Below are 21698 nucleotides of genomic sequence, written 5' to 3'. Positions count from 1 at the left end.
ACGTCCTGTTTTACAATATCTATGTCATTTATTAGCAACGATGCCTTTTCTTAACAAAACACATTAAAAAAACTTGACTGAATATTGATACAACAGATTATTTTGTGAAATGAGGCATTAATATACAGTACAATATGCTATAGCTTTCACCAAATTGTTACAACTTATACCGGAACACTCCATTTAACATTGCATGAAGTACGTTGCGATGTTAATACCTTGCCAACACCAAACGCAGATGATGTTCTCATGAATATGACCGCAAGTTTATTTACCGCTGTGCTATTCATCTCCATTGTATCTTAGTACCAATGTCAGTACAGAGAGACTTTTGCTTTCCAGATCGAATCTTTCGCTCTGCTCGTGACTGTTATGTTGCTGTGAAACTTTCAGATACATTGAAACTACGTATTAGATCAAAACCTGATCAGGCTCTCATTTATTGCTACGGATTATCTTAGTTACCGAGCTATCCGAAATGGTGATTCACCTGCTTCTACCGATTCGTTTTCTGTAACCTGCACTACGTTTGCAGGAGGAACATTATCCAGATAGGCGACAGCAAGTAATCGATGTAAGCTCCCTCTCCCAGCTTTGGGAGATTATTAGCAAACGGAATCATACCGTAAAGAATACGAGTGAAGATTGGCCATGAGGTACATGGTATTTTATGACCAAGATATACTTTATTTTTGCCATACTTCTCCAAGTGTCTCCAATCCTCCTTTCTGTAATTACTTGTGTAGTCATACAGGTTTTGGATGTCTCCTTACGTTTATTTCGTTTATACTACTTAATCTTTTATAAATGATTTAGAAACGTTAGTTTATAAAGTGTGTTTCACCATCAGAAATAACGATTTCAACGAGAGACATCAAAATGGGAAGTGTGAAAGTATCAACTCTCTGATATATAACCTGTGAACCATTTACAAAAGCCGGCCGGGGTGACCGAGCGGTTCTAGGCGCTACAGTCTGGAACCGCGCGACCACTACGGTCGCAGGTTCGAGCCTGCCTCGCGCATGGATGTGTGTGATGTCCTTAGGTTAGTTAGGTTTAAGTAGTTCTAAGTTCTAGGGGACTGATGACCTCAGAAACTAAGTCCCATAGAGCTCAGAGCCATTTGAACCATTTACAAAAGATTAAGTACTATAAACGGAATAAACTTACAGAGACATCCAAATCCTGTGTGACTATACCGCTAACTACACTAAGACAGATTGGAGACACTTGGATAAATAAGGCAGAAGTAAGGTATATCTTGGTGCAAAAATACCGTTGACTTATGGCCAATCCTTACTTGTATTTTATACAGTATGATTCCATTTGTTAACAGTCACTCAAAGATCTGAGATGGAACATCCGTCGATTACATCGCTATTGCTTGTCTGGATACCGCTACTGATATAGCCATAGTGCGGGTTGCAGAAAACGACTTCGGTAGGGGCAGATGAATCATCCTGTATATGAAACGAAAGAATAATTTTGGAAACAACCGACAGACCATGGATAACACATCATCTACGATACCCTTTCTCCAGGATTGCAAAGTGAGCTTAGTATCCAGGAGAACTTCTGAGAAGTTTGGAAAGAACGACGAAGGTTCTGGTAGAACTGAACGTGGGAGAGAGCATTACCCACAAAACCAAGGAGCTGGGTTCGAATCCCGGCCCTGTATACAGTTTTAATTCGTTATAAAGCCACAGACCCTCGTTTTTTTAGTTAAACTCAACATTATAAAATGAACTTTACTGTCAAACGTCCTGTCGACAAGAGGCTCGCTATAGATGAAGAAGAGAAGGCAGAGGGGGTTCAGCAGAACACCTTGAAGAGCCTTGCCAATAAGGGCGGAGATGGCCTGGAAGAAACAGGCGCCCTTTTGTACAACCAATTAGGACTTCTCACGAAGAGAGACGTTCTTAGAAAACCAATTAGGCAAGTAAATACACCTTTTTAATGGCATGATGGCCTCTTTCCTACGCTATCGTTTTCTCCGCCTTCTCCATCTCTCTGTCCGATTCGTTTACGTTTCTGTTAAGACATTGTGTTTAATTTCTCAGCGCAAATATTTCAAATAAGAAATTATTGCAGATAGTAGAAGATCACTTACTGTGTGAACACTTAGAATTCCGTTGAATAACAGAGTACGACATTAAGCAAATGATCTCATTATGAAAGATGCCTCATGCTCTGGATTGGTTAGGAGCTGTAATACGCTGTAACCATATTTCTAATTCACCAAGGGGGAATTGTTTTCTATCATGAATAAGCAGTGACACACTAGCAGCTTATAGAAATGAGTTCGATAGAGAAGTGCCAATGCTCTCGCTGTAGAAGTGCCACAAACTACGATCCAAGGAGGATGAGATCATCTGCAAGGCTTTACAACTTAAATTAAAAGGAAGTAGGATAACGCAAAAACTTTCATATCGACTTGAATGAAAGTATAAAATTCTTCACTTTGCTTAGTGCTTGGCAAAATGTCTTGGAAAATGGTTAAACACGAATCCCATATATTCTTTAATTGTATACTGTATATGTGAGGAGTACGGTGGGAGGAAGGGGGTGGGGGCTAAAGGGGGAGGTACGCTCTGTGTTTATGTGCTTCAGAATTGCCATTTTTCTTCAGGCTGCCAACGTTGTGATGATATCTCTATTTATGTAAGACCTCCACCGTAGCCGACATCGCTAACTCAACTGTGTGCTGTGGCGCTCGACTCGCATGTAGCCGGTTGGAATCACAGCGATGGAACAAATGTTCGCCACCACTTTTTGATCGGCAAGCGGAAGAGAGGTGGTGGCGTAAAGTGGCCGGTGTCATGTATTAAATTCCAAACCTGACCTGAATGTATAATGGAGTGGGGTCATGTGACACTCTTTATGCAGATCCGTCTGTCAGAGGGGAAGCTGAGCTCGGTGGCCGCTGTGGCTATTCGACAGGAGTGAGCTGTGAGCTGGCACCTTTAACCGTCTCTCTCGTCTCGTCACCATGAAACGACAAGTCAGCACCGCACGATACACATATTCATTGCAGTCATCTATTCTCAATCGACAGACTTGCGACACGAATGTTACATACTACGAAGAAAAGGACCTTGGGGAAGAAAACCTCTCCGGACTGTGTGCATAAACATACTCTCTCCCCCCGCCCTCCCCGCCTGTCCCATTTCACTCCCGAGGGTCTTCCACACAACAGTGCCATACGATTCTTTATTTTCTTTGAGATGCGCATCCGACGCGACAACAGAGTTAGTAGGCTGTTGAGCGGTGGCTTTGTAACTAAAAGGCATGCAGTTTTACGGAATTTGCCAACACTAATACAGGGGATGGGCTGTTTTAGAAAATGGTATTTTTAAATTATTCTCCCATAATGAAAACGTCTGTACTCAGTTCCTTGGCTACAATTAAACACACATAGTGTGTGGTAGTCAATTTCAGAGAAACAGCCCTGTGAATCCCTTCATACAGTTATGAACACTTAACAAAAGCCATGGATGTAACCAAAACAAATCTCCTGAACTCAAAACTTTTTATCATCCTGTACGTGCTGTTTCCTTATCTGAAACTGATTTTAGATGGTTTTACTGGCAAGTGTTTGACCACAGGCAATGTGTTTTCTCTTTCCTAGACGAAGTACACTACTCTCTAGCGGAAAAAAGTTATCTATAACTTATTTGGAATGACCAAGTGAAGGCGTTAGTTACACAAAATGTATAGCTCTATACAAGGTTATATTTTAGAATGTCCCCTTCTCTTGTCTCCATGATAATAGATGCTGAGAGTCTAGTGTTTTATACAACTTGAAAAACTCTTCTCTTTAATGGGCTGTTTGTGATGTATAGCCGAATTACAGCCGAATTATTGATTCAACTTTCTTTTACATGAAGTAGTTTTTTAAAAAACCTAGTTCTATCATAATTTTGATGGGTTACAAATACATTACAAAATGTTTTCGAATAACGCATATCTGAACACATGATCAAGAACAGCTGAACTATTTGATTTAATGGAGCCCACAGACAAAATATTTATAAACGGCGAAATAAATCGCGCGGGCCCGCGAGCAAGCTAAGAGAGGTTGAAAATTGTAATTCCTTGTCATATTCCTCATGTACTTGCCTGAGTGGTTTCTGGGCTTTCCCTGCAATGAAATCAACGTACCGTTTAACCATATACTACTAAACACTCTTAAAATTTACGTTTGCGGTAGGTTACAAAACAGGACATTTTGTTTCTAAATTTGGTATGCAACATGCAATTGGAGATCTAATATTGGTTTATGTCTAATGCATAACCCACAAATTAAGACTTTCGTAGAATAAAATGTGGAGTAATAAACTTTTCTTAAACTTCCTGCCAGATTAAAACTGTGTGCCGGACTGAGACTCGAACTCGGGACCTTTGCCTTCTCGGACAAGTGCTCTAGAGCATCTCTGGGCGAGGCGTCTGTCGTCATGGCTACAAGGTCGCGCAAACCTGTTCGATGTCCCGAGTGCCAGCAGTGCTGCAACCTGCAGACACTCCCATTCGAGGCGATCGACAGATCACTGGACGTCTTAATCTGCTGACAGACTGGTCCACCAGTTCGGATATTCAAAGGGGTGTTCTCGCTGTGTTCCTCGCTGCCTAACGAAAGACCATAAAGAGCAACGAAGAAACATTTCTGTGGAATTGCTTGCGCGTTACGAGGCTGATCGTGACTATTTTTTGTTGACCGTCGTTGCAGGGGGTTAAACATGGGTTCATCACTTCGAATGAGGAGTATTGTGCCGATACCCTCAGGGAATTGAAGAAACGGCTTCAGTGCGTTCGTCGCCACATAAATGCCAACGAATGTCTCCTTCTCCATGACGACGCAAGGCCTCATACAAGTCTGTGCATCGCCAGAGGAGCTCACCAAACTTCATTGGACTGTTCATACCTTCCGACTTCCGTCGGTTTGGCCGCAATGAAGGATGCATTGCACGAGGAACAGTAAGTGGATGACGGGGACGTTACTGATGCAGCAAGACGTTGGCTCCTACGTCGATCGATAGGGTGGCACTATGCGGTTATACAGGCCCTCCCGGTAAGGTGGCGTAAGGCCGTCGCATTGAAATTATGTTGAAAAATAGGGTTTTGTAGCTAAAAGAGTGGGGAATAATATGGTGTACTGGAATCCTGAATAAAAGCAAGCTGCTTGAACGACTCTCGTAGGTACCGCATTTGAACATGGCTGACACTGTAATAAGCAATTACGAATCCGTGGCAGTTCCGTTTTCAACTTATACCACAGAAGCTGTTTGGCCCGAGGTACACTGGCACACAAGTTATCAGCACTCCCCCTCTCACATCTCCGAGCCTCGCTCTTCGTAAGCCTTTGTCCGTTAGGTAAGCAGCAAACCTTACTTAGCCCACGACCGAATTCACCAACGTCAATTAAAATTAAGCACATCTTAAAATATTACTTTATCTGTAAGTCTTTTTCTTTGTTGTTGAACAGGAAAACTATACGGTTAAGAAGCTCTTAACGTTAATTGACGTTTTTGGACACGGCTGTTGGTTGTTAGACGCATACTCTTGTTAAATGTATACGGCTGAGAACCAGGGGACACACGGATACTTGATTCAGGCAGCATGCGGCCCACGGGCTACAGTTTGACGATGACTCGTGTAGAGAAACTATGCAAAGCACTACATATTCGTCAATAATCAATAAAATCGCAGACCAATCGATATACTGGGCATCGACGAAACAATTGGTAAGCTGCATATGTTATTGCAGTAACTGTTCCTTGTCTGACGTTTACTACCGCGGACTTCGTCAGCAAAAATAGGTATAAAAATTTGTGACGTATCAGAAATTAAGAGCACTTAAACGAGATCAAGGAGGCCGCTGCAACTGCCTAGACTGAAAGTGACATTAGGCCTTGAAAGTTGCTGTGAGGTTAGAGAAAACCTAAGGACATCACACACATGCATGCCCGAGGCAGGATTCGAACCTGCGACTGTAGCGGTCGCGCGGTTCCAGACTGAAGCGCGTAGAACCACTCGGCCACACCGGACGGCTCGGGCGATCACAAAATGTAGAAATCGCCTGTCGCAACATCTGGGGAACAGGATGGCGAAAGGAGAAAGTTGTTATTGCCGTCCAGCCCAGCGCTGGCGGGGAACGCAATTCAAATGTCATCGGACATTTCTGTACAAAATGATCAGAGCTGTCTTCAGCTGGAGGATGTAAGCACACTGGCCGCCATTCAGTTCGGATAACAAACAGCTTTGTAATGTGTTATGTAGTGATCTTCAAATGGTTCAAATGGCTCTGAGCACTATAGGACTTAACATCCATGGCCATCAGTCCCCTAGAACTTAGAACTACTTAAACCTAACTAACCTAAGGACATCACACAACACCCAGTCATCACGAGGCAGAGAGATGCTCCGTTGAAGGAAGCTGAGGAGAGTGCCCGGGACACCCCACAACATGGGCGACAGACGAAGTGTTACTGGCGCATCAAAAATTCAGGCGGTTATTTATGCTGGTTGTGTGTCCAACAGTTAGTTACTTGCTCTATAGATTATACTCATGATAAACGTTATGAAGCAGAACGTGTTATTTGCAGATACTGCAGCAGATATACTTCTTTATTAAAACAGTACAATATATATAGGACTGAGGAAAACTACATCATAATAAGGCCAGTGCAGGAGAGGGACGAGGAGCAGCGTAGTGGAGCTGCGGTCAGCTATTGGCACTGTACTGGTGGGTAGAATCGATGTGGGAGTGGTAAGGTGCTGTACTCTTCACACCAAAAGAAGGAAATTTTTACAATATTTATTTGCGTCATCTGCATCTACTACATCTACATGGCTACTCTTCAAATCACACTAAAATACCTGGCAGACGGTTCATCGAACCACCTTCACAATAATTCTGTTATTTCACACTGGAAGAACGTGCGGGAAAAACGAGCACATGTATCATTCCGTGTGAGCTCTGATTTCCCTTATTTTGTCATGATGATCGTTTCTCCCTTTGTAGGTAGGCGTTAACAAAATGTTTTCGCATTCGGAGGAGAAAGTTGATGATAAAAATTTAGTAAAAAGATTCCGCTGCAACGAGAAACCCTTTTATTTTAATGATGTCCACCACAAATCCTGCATCATTATTTCTCGATAACACAAAAAGTGCTGCCCTTCTTTGAACTTTCTCGATGTACTCCGTTAATCCTATCTGGTAAGGATCCCACAACGTGCAGCAGTGCGTCCAAAAGATGACAGACAACCGTAGAATAGGCACTTCCTTTAGTAGATCTGTTGTATCTTCTAAGTGTTCTGCTAATAAACCTCAATCTTTCGTTAGCCTTCCCCACAACATTTTATATGTGTGCATTCCAATTTAAGTTGTTTGTAATTGAAATTTTTAGGTACGTAGCTGAATTTACTTCCTTTAAAATTGACCGATTTATCACGTAACCAAAGTTTAATGGATTCCTTTTAGCACTCATGTGGACGCCCTCGCACTTTTCACTATATGGGGTCACCTGCTAATTTTTGCACCGTACGGATATCTTATCGAAATCGTTCTGCAATTGGCTTTGATCTTCTGATGCCTTTACTAGACGATAAACGACAGCATCATCTGCAAACAATCTAAGACGGTTGCTCTGATTGTCTACTAAATCTTTTATATGATAAGTAACAACAGAGGGGAACTCGAGGAATCACTTCTGACTTTCCGTCAGTTACTACGAAATGCGACTCTCTGACAGTAAATCAAAAAGTAACATAACTGAGTCGGTGTTCCATAAGCACGCAATTTGATTACAAGCCGCGTGTGAGGTATGGTGTCAAAAGCCTTCTGGAAATCTAGAAACATGGAATCAATTTGAAATCCCCTGGCAATATCAATCAACACTTCGTGTTGTAAAGAGCTAGTTTTGTTTCACAAGAACAATCTTTTCTAAATCCGTGTTGATTATGTGTCAACAGACAGCTCCATTTGAGGTAATTCGTAGTGTTCAAACACAGCATATGTTCCAAAATCCTGCTGCTTATCGACGTTAATGATATCGGCCTCTAATATAGTGGATTACTCCTATTGCCTTTCTTAAATATTGGTGTGACCTGTGCAACTTTCCAGTCTTTGGGTACTGATCTTTCGTCAAGCGAGTGGTTATATATGATTGTTAAGTATGGAGATATTGCATCAGCATACTCTGAAAGGACCTAATTGGTATACAGTCTGAACGGGAAGACTTGCTTTTCTTAAGTGACTTGACTAGCTTTCACAACTCCGACGATATCTACCCCTCCATTACTCATGTTGCCAGCTATTCCTGATTCGAATTCTGGAATATTTACTACGCCTTCTTTGGCGAAGGAATTTCGGAAAACTGTGTTAAGTAACAGTCATCGATAGCATTTCCATTGCTATTGCGTGGAGAAAGCATTGATTGTGTCTTACCGCTGGCATACTTTACATACTACCAGAATCTCTTTGGATTTTTTGCCAGGTTTGGAGACAAAGTTTCGCTGTGGAAACTATTATAAGCATTTCCCATTGAAGTTCGCACCAAATTTCGAGTTTCTGTAACGGATCGCCAATCTTGGGGGTTTTGCATTCGCATAAATTTGACATGCTTGTTTCGATGTTTCTGCAACAGAGTTCTGACCTGTTTTGTGTACCACGAAGGATCAGTTCCGACGTTTCTTAATTTGTTTGATATAAATCTCTCAACTGCTGTCGATTCTATTTCTCTGAATTCACGCCGTCCCTGGTCCACACTTAAGAGTACATTGTTAATTTGGAAGGAGTGGAGATCGTCTTTCTGGAATACGTCAAGCGAATTTTTATTTGCATTTTTGAATAGTTACATTTTTCGTTTTTTTTAGTGGATTTGGGAGTTAGGGAATTTAGTCTCATTATGACAACCTTGGGTTCACTAAGCCCTGTATCCGTTTTGATGCTCCTTATTAGCTAACGATCAGGTGTTGGTAAGAAGTCAAGTGTGTTTTCACAACCGTTTACTATTCGAGTGGGCTCATGAAATAACTGATCGAAACAATTTTCAAAGAATGCGTTTAGCACAATTTCGAATGATGTTTTATGCGTACCTCCGGATTTTAAAATGTATTTTCACCTGGGTAAACTGAAGTCACCACCAATTATAATTGAGTGAGTCGGGTACGTGACTGAAATTAGACTCAAGTTTTCTTTGAACCTTTCAGCAATTGTGTCATTTGAATTGGGAGGTCGGTAAAAGGAAGCAATTATTTTTTATTCAGGTAGCCAAGAATGACCTTTACCGATGCTAACCCGCAGAAACTACACATTTCAGTTTCCTACGTGATAAACTACTTCTAACAGCAACAAACACGCCACCGCCAACCATATTTAGGCTATCCTTTCTCAACACAGTTAGGTCCTTCGCAAAAAGTTTGGCCTCAGCGGCATACAAACAATATTGGCAATAACGAACAACTGAATTTCTGAGAAAATAATACTCCAGTTTACACAATTATTTTGCTTTCTTCCAAAACATGCCTTACAAGAGCTACCATAAGGTTATTATTGAATCACACAATCAGAATGGCACTTCAAGATGTTTTCTAAAAATTAAAAGAAAATATTAAAATTTTGCGTATATGAATGTTTGAATCCTATAAACAGTGAGAGAATCAGTATTAACAGAATTTACAAGTTTCGTAACAATATTCTGTCATTCAATAGATAGCTAAAACTGCCCAGTTCATACACAGATGACGAAAGTGTTAACAGTATTAAATCACAATCCAAGGAGAGGTGTATAGGAGATTCAATGCATAGGAGAGATGTCGATAACTACCGACTTGTCTCATTGCTCACGTCATTTTCCAAAACGTCCGAGAAGGTAATGTGTTCTGGAAAAGTATCGCACCCAAACAACAATAATACATTCAGCAAATAACAGTTTGGATTTCAGAAGAGTTATTCTACTGAGAATGCCTCTTACGTGTTCACCCACAAAATGTTACAAGCATTAAATTATAAAACAGCGCTGGTTGGTATTTTCTGCGACCTATCTAAGGCATTTGACTGTGTTAACCACAATATTCTCCTAGATAAATTGAAGTTTTATGGGATTGAATAATACAGCCAGCCAGTGGATAATGTCAAATCTAGCCAAAAGAATGCAGAAAGTTGTACTTAGTAATCCAACCAATGTAGTCCAGGGACATTATTCTTACTGGGGAGAAATCACGTATGGGGTTCCCCAAGGCTTTTTCGTAGGTCCACTATTATCCTCATATGTAAACAATCTTCTGTCCTTTTGCAGATGTCAGTAGTATTGTAATCAATCCAAGTATACTTACAGAAACAGAAGAAATGGTAAACAATGTTCTTAAAAGTATCATTGACTGGTTTTCTGAGAATGGACTCATCGTCAATTATAAAAAGATACAATATATTGTAGCCTTCCTCTTCCTAATTGGCCTGCTGTATTGCGATGAAATTGACCGTGATAGCGTATGCCTAGTGAAATTTTAAAATGAGCAAGATTATCGTTACCTAAGTAAAATAATACCGGTTAGTAGGTGGAAAGAGTACAACAGACTCTTCTGAAGGAAGGATCTATTCTAAACCTAATCTAAATATTGTTGATAATTTTGAAATGGATGGAAATTTAGTGCAATCGCTCACGGATCACAATGGGGGAAAAAGTGTACGACATAATATTTTTAATACAAAAATTATTGATAATACAAAAAAAATACTGAATACCTAAAAAGGGGATAATTAAACGGACGCTAGCACACTAGGGCAATGAATCTCCAGGATCTTAAGGAAGGTCGTGACAAAGAAATAATCACTGGCGTGGCAACAGAAGATTGTCACGCTTGTCCACAACACAACAGTTCACGAAAAAATAAAATTAATCAGAAAGCACTGAGTTTGCAGTTACTTATTCTGAAATACTAAATTTTGAAAGTAACGTTAAATGAAGTTACTGGTTAAATAAATAACTGGTGCTAACTGAAACGTCGTTATTTGAAAAAGTTACTTTCACTAACCTCAGTGTAACGTAATGCAAAATTCAGAAAAAAAGGTGAGCAGTTTACTTTTGATTACTGAAATAGTGAATTTACTTTAAGCAAATGAGGAACTGATTTTGCTTTTAATATGACAACAATAAAATACATACCAAATAAGCAAAGTCATTCACAAGGCTAAATATAGAATAAATGAAATTGTGCACTCTCAGTTTGTGCTGTATCTTTAGTTATTTGTTCTCCCAGTGAAATTTTCGTTACTTTAGCTGAATGAAGTTAATACTCAAAATTGCAAATTTGCTAAGCCTCTGTTATGCAATACGAGAATGAACAGTTACTGAGGCAGAAAATTTAGATTGAAACTAGTCATTAGCAAACGAAAAATACTGGCAGTAAGTAATTAATCATTTTTCATATTTTTACGACACTCGGTGATTGCTTGCTAATAATGTCTGAGAACAATGACAACACAGGTGCCCTTCAAGTTTTAACTGTTGCCGGCCGGTGTGGCCGTGCGGTTAAAGGCGCTTTAGTCTGGAACCGCGTGACTGCTACGGTCGCAGGTTCGAATCCTGCCTCGGGCATGGATGTGTGTGATGTCCTTAGGTTAGTTAGGTTTAATTAGTTCTAAGTTCTAGGCGACTGATGACCTCAGAAGTTAAGTCGCATAGTGCTCAGAGCCATTTGAACCATTTTTTTAACTATTGCAGGTAATTATTCAGTTTAGTTTTACTCTCTGAAAGAAGTCCAATTGGGTAATGGCCCTATGAGGTTATATCTGTCATTTAAACAGTCTTACGGTGTTGTAGCTGTGCGGACGACGAAGAATATAGCCGAAGACAATGCTGAGCTGACGCTTTTGCTGCTGTTGGTGGTTGAGAAACCCGAGTCGTGTTCAGAGCCACGGGACAGTCAATAGTTAGAACTGCAGCTTCCTCCGTCTGTCCATTCCTACCTTGCTGTCAATACTCGCGGGTTAACGAATTAGGGGCGCCCCCACTGGCGCGATCAAATGGTTCAAATGGCTCTAAGCACTATGGGACTTAACATTTGAGCTCATCAGTCACCTAGATTTAGAACTACTTAAACATAACTAACCTATGGACATCACACACATCCATGCCGAAGGCAGGATTCGAAGCTGTGACCGTAGCAGCAGCGCGGTTCCGGACTGAAGCGCCTAGAACCGCTCGGCCAACGAGGCCGGCTACTGGCGCCATCATAGCTGCAGACCGCGGCTGCGGGAGCTCCCAACAAACACTCCCGCACTCTTTCCTCACTCAAGCTGCACTGCTTCCTCTCTGCTCGCAACATGACAGAGACTCTCCGTACGCAATGATAAACAACGGTACACCTACAGGCATTTAGTCGTTGTTATCGATATATTAAAGTTCCCTTGGCTATTACCCAGAAATTTTCAATATTTAAATTATAATTACAATCAATTATATACATTTACGAATTAATACACTGTTACGTCCATTACATATTAAATATAGTTTCTGTAACAAAGCCTACAGATTCAGAATTAGAAGCACAGTACAAGTTATCAACGGATATTAAACGCCGAAAAATTTTCGGCGGTACAGAAGGTATTTTATCTGCATTTTTGGTGTTACAATATTCTTTCACACTAGGGTTACTACACCAATGAGAAGTGTAACACATGGAGACGAAATAATAAATAGGTTGGAAACTTAAAAATTCTTAGGTTTTCATATTGATCTGAATTTAAACTGGAAAAAAAAATCTTGGAACTCAATTCAGCTACAGTTCCATATAGAATCACTGCAAATATTCGGGAGTAACAAATTAGTAAGTTGAAATACTTTGCATAATTTCATTCAGTTATGTCGTATGGAATAATGTTTTATGGTAACTCATCTTTAAGAAAGAAAGTCTTCAAAGCTCAAAAACGTGCTGCAAGAATAACATCTGACGCTCACCCACGGTCACCTTGTTGACATCTGTTTCAGGTGTTATGCATTAGGACTACTGCTTCGCAGTATATTTATCCCCTCATAAGGTTTGCTGCAAATAATGCACCGCATTTAAAAAGGAATGGTGACGTACATAATTACAATATCGGAAGGAAAAGGACATTCATGACTCGACATTAAGATTGTCTTCAGCACAAAAAGGGATGTACAATGCTACAACAAAAACATTTTTATAACTTACTCAAGGATATGAAATGTCTGACAGATAGCAAAGTAAAATTTGAAAAAAAACTAAAGCTAAAAACGTTTCACCTTGACAACTCATTCTATTCGAGAGAAGCATTTCTAATAGTGTAATGTGTAAAATGTGGTGGGTCAGAATTATTAACTCACAACTGTAGATTTTTCTTTGTATAAAAAGTTTATATATTCCATGACGTAACCATTTTTAAAAATTAACTTGTGATGCATATCTAAAATGACTCGTTCGACATCATTACGATTTGTCGTGCAAATGATGCGTGGAATATGAAAGTAACTAAGTAACGTGAACACCACTCACCGGTTAGGCCTTCGACCTGTTCCGACTGGCCAACCGCTGCCTACAGGGCAGTCCAAAGAGAGATCTGTGATCGTGGGACATGTGATCAGAATGACGCCCATCCCCCCAGCTCGTTATTGGCAGTAGGTGAATCCTGATGATGCCGTTGTTTCTTCATTCAAGCAGCTCTTCATTTGGCCTCACAAGGGCCTTACCCTAGAAAAATCCTAAGGAATTACCGGAAATCGAGCCGACGTCAAATAATTCTGCTTTCTGTCAAATGTTTCATTTACCTGAGTAGCATGTGGTAGAACTGATAGAGTGATAAACCGTGTTGGAAAGGGTTGGCGAGAGGGGAAGACTGCTGCAGTTTATAAGAGGGAGGAAGAAGATCTGGATGAGTCATTCACTGGTGCGGGAGTTCTTGGTGACAGACGTTTAGGAAGGCGTAGTTTCTGCGAGGACATTGAAAGGAAGGAGGAGATACAAGTTCACAGACGACATAAAGGGACGCCGTAATTAGGCGGACCTGAACAGGACAGCAGAAGACAGGAGATCATGGAAAATTACCCATGCGAAAACCTGCTTTTGGGAAGAAATCTAATTATAATAATGATATGCTGTGTAGTGTTTTAAAACGTAGCACTTCCGTCCTTCCTAGACCAAAGAAGTATACAGAGGCTAACTATGGAGAGAGAAAAACAACATTTTCGTTATCTTTTGAAGCGTGCCATTCTTTTGTTCCTACTACACCTTGACAGTTCGACTGTTGTTTTATTAATTTAATTTTTAAACAGGGATGAGTGGTAATATGGCCCTCTAGTTGTACCTCTTGCAATACTGGAAAACGTAGTAAGAGAAATTCGAAAATTTGAAGCTGGTCAAAATCTCGAAAGTAAAATGTTTTTTCTGGGGCAGAATATCGTGACTGTATTCGAGATAATTACTGTTTAAGGAACGTTATTGTAACACGACCAACAAAATAACGGAAGTAAAACGAGGCTAAGTGTGTTTGACACAAAGGCGGATAGAAACTTCTTGAACAGACTGCTACTGCGTCGTAGATTAACTTTACACGTCTGACTACCGGGTAAGGCTGTGGTGTACTTAAAATTACTCTCTCCTTCTCCTGCAACATCTAGGGAATGAGATGATACACTACTGGCCATTAAAATTGCTACACCACGAAGATGACGTGCTATATGCAATGATTAGCTTTTCAGAGCATTCACACAAGGTAGGCGCCGGGGCCGACACCTACAACGTGCTGACATGAGGAAAGTTTCCAACCGATTTCGCATACACAAACAGCAGTTGACCGGCGTTGCCTGGTGAAAAGTTATTGCGATGCCTCGTGTAAGGAGAAGAAATGCGTACCATCAAGTTTCCGACTTTGATAAAGGTCGGATTATAGCCTATCGCGATTGCGGTTTACCGTATCGCGACATTGCTGTTCGCGTTGGTCGAGATCCAATGACTGTTAGGAGGATATGGAATCGATGGGTTCAGGAGGGTAATACGGAACGCCGTGCTGGATCCCAACGGCCTCGTATCACTAGCAGTCGAGATGACAAGCATCTTATCCGTATGGCTGTAACGGATCGTGCAGCCACGTCTCGATCCCTGAATCAGCAGATGGGGACGTTTGCAAGATAACAAACATCTACACGACGTTTGCAGCAGCATGGACTATCAGCTCGGAGACCCTGGCTGCGGTTACCCTTGACGCTGCATCACAGACAGGAGCGCCTACGATGGTGTGCTGAACGACGAACCTGGGTGCACGAATGGCAAACGTCATTTTTCTCGGATGAATCCAGGTTCTGTTTACAGCATCATGATGGACGCATCCGTGTTTGGCAACATCACGGTGAACGCAGATTGGAAGCGTGTATTCGTCATCGCCATACTGGCGTATCACCCGGCGTGATGGTATGGGGTGCCATTGGTTAGACGTCTCGGTCACCTCTTGCTCGCATTGACGGCACTTTGAACAGTGGACGTTACGTTTCAGATGTGTTACGACCCGTGGCTCTACCATTCATTCCATCCCTGTGAAACCCTATATTTCAGCAGGACAATGCACGAACGCATGTTGCAGGTCCTGTACGGGCCTCTATGGATACAGAAAATGTTCGACTGCTGCCCTGGCCAGCACATTCTCCAGATCTCTCACCAATTGAAAACGTCTGGTCAATGGTGGCCAAGCAACTTGCTCGTGACAACACGCCAGTCACTACTCTTGATGAACTGTGGTATTGTGTTGAAGCTGCATGGGCAGCTGTACCTGTACACGCCTCCAAGCTCTGTTTGACTCAATGCCCAGGCGTATCAAGGCCGTTATTACGGCCAGAGGTGGTTGTTCTGGGTATTGATTTCTCAGGATCTATGTACTCAAATTGCGTGAAAATGTAATCATACGTCAGTTCTAGTATAATATATTTGTCTAATGAATACCCGATTATCATCTGCATTTCTTCTTGATGTAGCAATTGTAATGGTCAGTAGTGCATTACGACGGGTAGCAGTAGTTGGTTGAGGGGGGGGGGGGGGGGGGGGGGGATGGGTGTAGAGGGCTAGCAGGAGGGCGAGTGGCGCAGTTTGAAAAGTGCATTGTGTAAATCCGCTCGATAGGACATTATTCACAAGTTTCTCTGAAAACTTCGATACTTGCTTACAGCGGCACAGCATCTGCGTATCGTCCATCTGACGCGGAAGTAGTGAAGCAGGCCAACACTCGCATAAGCGAATTTGGAAATCCATCTAATGGCTCAGACCACGCGCCATTAATTCTGCACACAGCCTCAATCCGGCAGTGGTTCACCATCCTTTTATGTAAGCCGCCACTCTACCAAACTGTCCGCAGTTCTCATTAAAGCTTCACATCCGTTAGGAAAATTCTGATACGCAGGAGGATAGGCAGCGAAATGTAGAACGCACCCGTAATGGGACGAGTTATTCATTACAAGCTGATAAGGTTCTTGATCTCTCGAAAATGTTTAATTAACATTTGGCTCTTTCTTTACCTGACAGAAAGGAAAAATTTCTTTATTCTTTATATGATAGGAGAAACGATGATATTAGACAAAAACGTGAAGTAGACTCTATTTGAAGTATAATTAATATACGATGAAAGACAGTGTGAATGTCCCCAAAAGATGGGTGGTTTTACCCATCAACACAAAGAAGTCTAGGACAACCAAGAAAAGAAGTGGGTGCTTGAAAGGCTTTAAAAAGAAGATAAGGTAAAAACTGGTGAAGATAAATGAAATTCGAAAAAAAGTTGTGTACTGTAGCAGGTCCTCAAAGATTCTTAACATTTCTATGTCGGTGTAATTGACTAAAGAGCAGTGTTACTTCAGTGAACTATAGCAATGAGGTACTGTTTAATTGAAAGTAAGCTTGTGCAATTCCTCCGCTTTCAAAGTGGTCTATCGTATGTCCTTCATCAATCTATACTCTGTGATGGAAGTTCCAGGTTACATAATACATAGCATTAGTTACATCTGAGTCAGATACATTGAAAAGTCTACCAGTTCCTGACAGATATATCTCTTCATAAAAAGTTCGACATGTTCCAGGACACCAAATGGTATGTGTCTATTACCCAGCATCTCGGTTTGCACATACCAATCACGCTCCAGTGATGAAAGAAATAAGAACGTTTAGCGATTAGCACTTGTCGACAAAAAGATTATCATATGTGGATAAAAAATCCTAGGTCAAGATCGTTAGAATTAATTTATTTGATAACTAGTTTCAGCTCACTGACGAGCCATTTCCAGATCTAAAATACAGAAAATTGCATTAACAGAAATGAGCAATAGCGTAATTCATTATGTACACTGATGATCCAAAACTTTATGACCACTGCCCATCGAGGCGTCTGAATCCGCCTGGTGGTGATTGCGGGCACGTGCTGCCGAACAGAGGTATGTAAGAGGAGCAGACGTGGACGGGGAATCACCTTGGCAAAGATATGGGATGCAAATGGGGAAATACATTGAGATAAGCGACTTTGACAAAAGGCAGATTATTATATGCGCAGAGCCTGAGAACCAGTATCTCGAAAAGGTGAAGCTGATCGAATGTTCATGTGCTATTTTCATGAGCTTCTACAGAAGGAGGTAGGACAGCGAATCTACCGCTATGATCCAAATGGTTTGACGTCCACGACTCTTCACAGAATGTGAGGTTTGGAGGTTTGTCAGCTCTGTAAAGTAGGATAGATGGTAATCTGTGCCATCTCTGTCGAAAGAGCACAATGCTGATGCAAGCACAAGTGTTTCGAAGCACACCGTTCATCGTTCATTGTTGAACACTGAGCTCCTCAGCAGATCACCACTAGGTGTTCACATGTAAACCCAACAACATCGTCAGTTACGATTGCAATGGGCACGGGGCCATCGAGATTCGACCATCGATCAGTGGAAACGTGTATACTCTTCGGGCGAATCATATTTTTGCTGCACTAAATCTCCAGTCAGCTCCACATGTGCCATCATCGAGGTGAACGGGTGAAAGGAGGCTCGAAACGTGCAGCACGCCACGGACGCAGGCTGGTGGCAGCAGTGTTATGCTTTGGGAGACATTCTTCTGCTCTTGCATGGGACCTGTGGTAGTAATCGAAGACACGCTGACATGTGCAAACCACCTGCATCCCTTCATGGTTGATGTCTTCGCTTGCGGCGATGTCATCTTTCAGCAGTATAACTGCCTGTGTCTCAGAGCCAGAACCGTGCTACAGTGATCGGAGGCGCATTATAATGAACTCACCTTGATGTCTTGGCGACCATATTCGCCTAGTGCAAATCTTATGGAACCCGTATGGGCCGCTATCGGGCGCTATGACCGCGTTCCGAGATCAGCGGCCCGTTATTCACGCGAATTACATGACTTGTGCGTTGACATGTAATGTCACATACCCACACAAAGCGACCAACAAACTGTCGGATCTCTGATACGCAGAATCAGTGATGTATTTCCTTCCAAAGACGGACAAACAAGGTATTAAACAGGTCACAATGTTCTGGTTCATCAGCGGATTTAAACTTTCATTCTATGGACATAGCAACAAAACTTTGGTTACTTCATTCGGTGTATACCAACCACCAGGCATTGTACATCGTCATAACCTGTGCTGCTGAGTCACTATTTTGTCATATACAAACTGAAAAAATTTATGTAGAGCGCGAAAAAAGAAAGACGTGCAAAGTGGATCTGATAAGTGGTATATAGCTGTGATCTCATCTAAAGTATGTCGTCATGGTTACATACAGCCTATCACTAGCGTGTGTATCACTCCTAGTGCTCTATGTTGGCATTCAAATTGTGCTTTTACACACACGATCAAGTGATACCTTATTCTTTCTACACATAGGCGTAAGGGTATTTAAGCTTGCATATAACACCAAATACACTTGGGTTAGCCATCCATTTAGTGGTGTAATTAAAACCACTTATTACGCTGATTATAATTAGCAGCTAGACCTCGTGTTACAGTATTACTCGCTTTATGATGAAAGATTATTGTTTTTAAACATTGGCACTGTACATGCTTCCCTTTATCACAAATATTGTACTGCATTTTATTGTGACCATTTTAGTTTCTTCTTTTTAATATTTTCCTGTTTGTTACTATTTAACTGAAAAGCCTGTTTTCGGCATATGGTTCTTACAGATTGTAGAAACGGAACATAGTTATTTGCCATTCAAATAACGTAAAGTTCGTTAAGTTGCCTTTCTGTGTACTAGTAGCGAGGCACCTTCAATAAACTAAGTTGCTATTAGAGCAGTCTGATAGAGTTCTCAAGTAGCTGTTTCCTTGTTCCTGTAGGACTACAGGTGACATACTTGACTAGATATAATTTTTGCAGTTTGTACTTGACAATAAATGTTATTCAGCTGAACAGCTTACGACGACGTGTAATCACTGGTGGCTGGTATACACGGAAAGAAGTACTAAATGTTTTATTGATTTGTACCACAAAAAAATGGTTCAAATAGCTCTGAGCACTATGGGACTTAACATCTCAGGTCATCAGTCCCCCAGAACTTAGAACTACTGAAACCTAACTAACCTAAGGACATCACACACATTCATGCCCAAGGCAGGATTCGAACCTGCGACCGTAGCAGACCCGCGGTTCCGGACTGTAGCGCCTAGAACCGCACGACCACCGCGGCCGGCAATATGTACCAGGGAACGGAAGTTTAAATAAAAATGTATTACGCTAGTGCTCATTTCCGTTTATGCAATTTTCTATTTTTAGATCTGAAGGTGGCTTGTCAGTGAGCCGAAACTAGTTATCAAATAAAGTAATCTTAGAAACATTAATTAAATGTCACGTTACTGCTACAGGTTGAGAGTTGTCTCCTTCCTTCCACAAATCAGAGCTTTTGGGCTGTTGTCTACTTTTATGCGGCAAGGTATATATATGAAAGGAACTTGATTTTTGCTTACAGCTCTTCATACTGATGCAGCCACAGCTGTAAACGTTCACTACGGTTCAAATGAAGTGGAAGTTGCTTACTTTATTTATTTTCATTAACTCATTCTTTATTCCTAACGTGCAACTGAATTTATTTTACTTCGTAGTACACTTTAATTTCAGTTTGTTCCGTAATCTATGACTGCTGTGTAATTCGCTGGTTTCTATTCGTATTAACTAAATCGGAATTTTGCAAGCATGCGCCAGTGAAAGTCATATATTGAAACGTCTAAAACTTTCAGAGTATGCTACTTAGTTAATTACTGAATAAACGTGTTTGCTGTGTGATACAGAAGGTTGTAGTGTACAGCAGCAGCCGGGCAGAGTTTGGTTTTGGTTTGCCGTATCGAAAAAAAAAAAAGAAAAAGAATCACCGTTGACAATTTCTAATTAACGTATTCATTTTTAGATGTACTACATATTTTTGTCAAAACACATGAACTTACAGATGACCTGCCGTGAACTGACTGCCTGGAACATTTGTTTTTGCTGTCTTTGTCCAGCGAATAGCACTCACGTTGTTCTTCGTATTTTTATATAAACTCATAGGGACTTTATTACTATTCAAGTTCCTTGGGCAAAAACACACGGCCACTCCCTCCGGAGGTTCGAGTCCTCCCTCGGGCATGGGTGTATGTGTGTTGTTCTTAGTATAAGTTAGTTTAAGTAGTGTGTAAGTCTAGGAAACTATGACCTCAGCAGTTTGGTCCCTTAGAATTCACACACATTTGAACATTTTGAACAGAAACACAAATCATCTAGATGCATCACAGTTCTTGACTCACTTGTATCAGATGAAAGAGGTACCTCCGTATTCCTCTTGTAACTTGCTTTTCTTCTGCCACAGGTTTGCGTGTGTTGAGCGAAGGCGATTGCTACAACAACGTCCGCGGCGTGCAGTGAGGTACAGACCCACGCCACGACCCACGGCAGCAGAAGACCGTGCCAGCACATCTTTGTTTACTCGATGTATTGATGAGTGAATATCGTCCGATGTGGTTTCTGAGTCAGTGCGTGTTTTGTTAATATGTTTAGGGCAGATACAGACTGGTAAAGCTCAATTATGTAGCAGAATGTTCTCTAATAAATACTGATTGTCAGTAAGAATGTCACTACCGATAGCACAGTGAAGTCGAGGTGGAAAACCTCTATACCCTTTGATCAACACCTTCGCCTATCCTATCACTTATATATATTAATAAAAGGAATGCCACTTGTAAAACGTGAGCACATTAAATACAATTTGTGATGTAGATGGAGTTACACCATTTTTGACGACATGAGAATATGTGTGTGTGTGTGTGTGTGTGTGTGTGTGTGTGTTTGTTTGTGTGTGTGTGTGTGTGTGTGTGTGTGTGTGTGTGTGTGTGTGTGTGTGTGTCCAACTTCTCCTCGTAAACCACTGGATCGATTTCAACCAAATTTAGAAGGCACTACACTACATGCTACCTGGTAATTAGCGTTGCGGGGGTTAGAACCATCTGGCTCCTATAGGAGAGGAGATACAGAAGAAAAAGGTTTCCCAGCCTGTGACATCCTGTCTGCCCAGCACAACAGGTAAGTTGTACAGGTAGTATCGGCATGCATTGCAGGGGCTACATGCGCATATGGGCATGGCTGATTAGAGAGAGGGGGTGGAGGAGAGTACGAGATGGGTGAGGATGAATAATCATAGAGGGGATGAAGTGGACTGTGGTATGGGAGGTGGACACA

At 41.4% G+C, this 21698-nt stretch overlaps 1 protein-coding gene across 1 annotated transcript in view; it reads left to right on the top strand.

The window, feature by feature from the left end:
• The window catches only part of LOC126424627 (uncharacterized), a 98920-nt gene extending 77682 nt beyond the window's left edge, over positions 1–21238 (top strand). Inside the window, exon 4 of the mRNA XM_050087396.1 lies at positions 20833–21238. Within this exon, the coding sequence (XP_049943353.1) occupies positions 20833–20888 (56 nt within the window). The 3' untranslated portion in view covers positions 20889–21238. The remainder of the gene's footprint in view (positions 1–20832) is intronic.
• The last annotated feature ends 460 nt before the right edge of the window (positions 21239–21698 follow it).

The sequence above is a fragment of the Schistocerca serialis genome, chromosome 1, assembly GCF_023864345.2.
Source record: "Schistocerca serialis cubense isolate TAMUIC-IGC-003099 chromosome 1, iqSchSeri2.2, whole genome shotgun sequence".
NCBI lineage: Eukaryota > Metazoa > Arthropoda > Insecta > Orthoptera > Acrididae > Schistocerca > Schistocerca serialis.
Note: the sequence above shows the minus strand (reverse complement) of the source record. Positions and strands in the feature narration are given on the sequence as shown.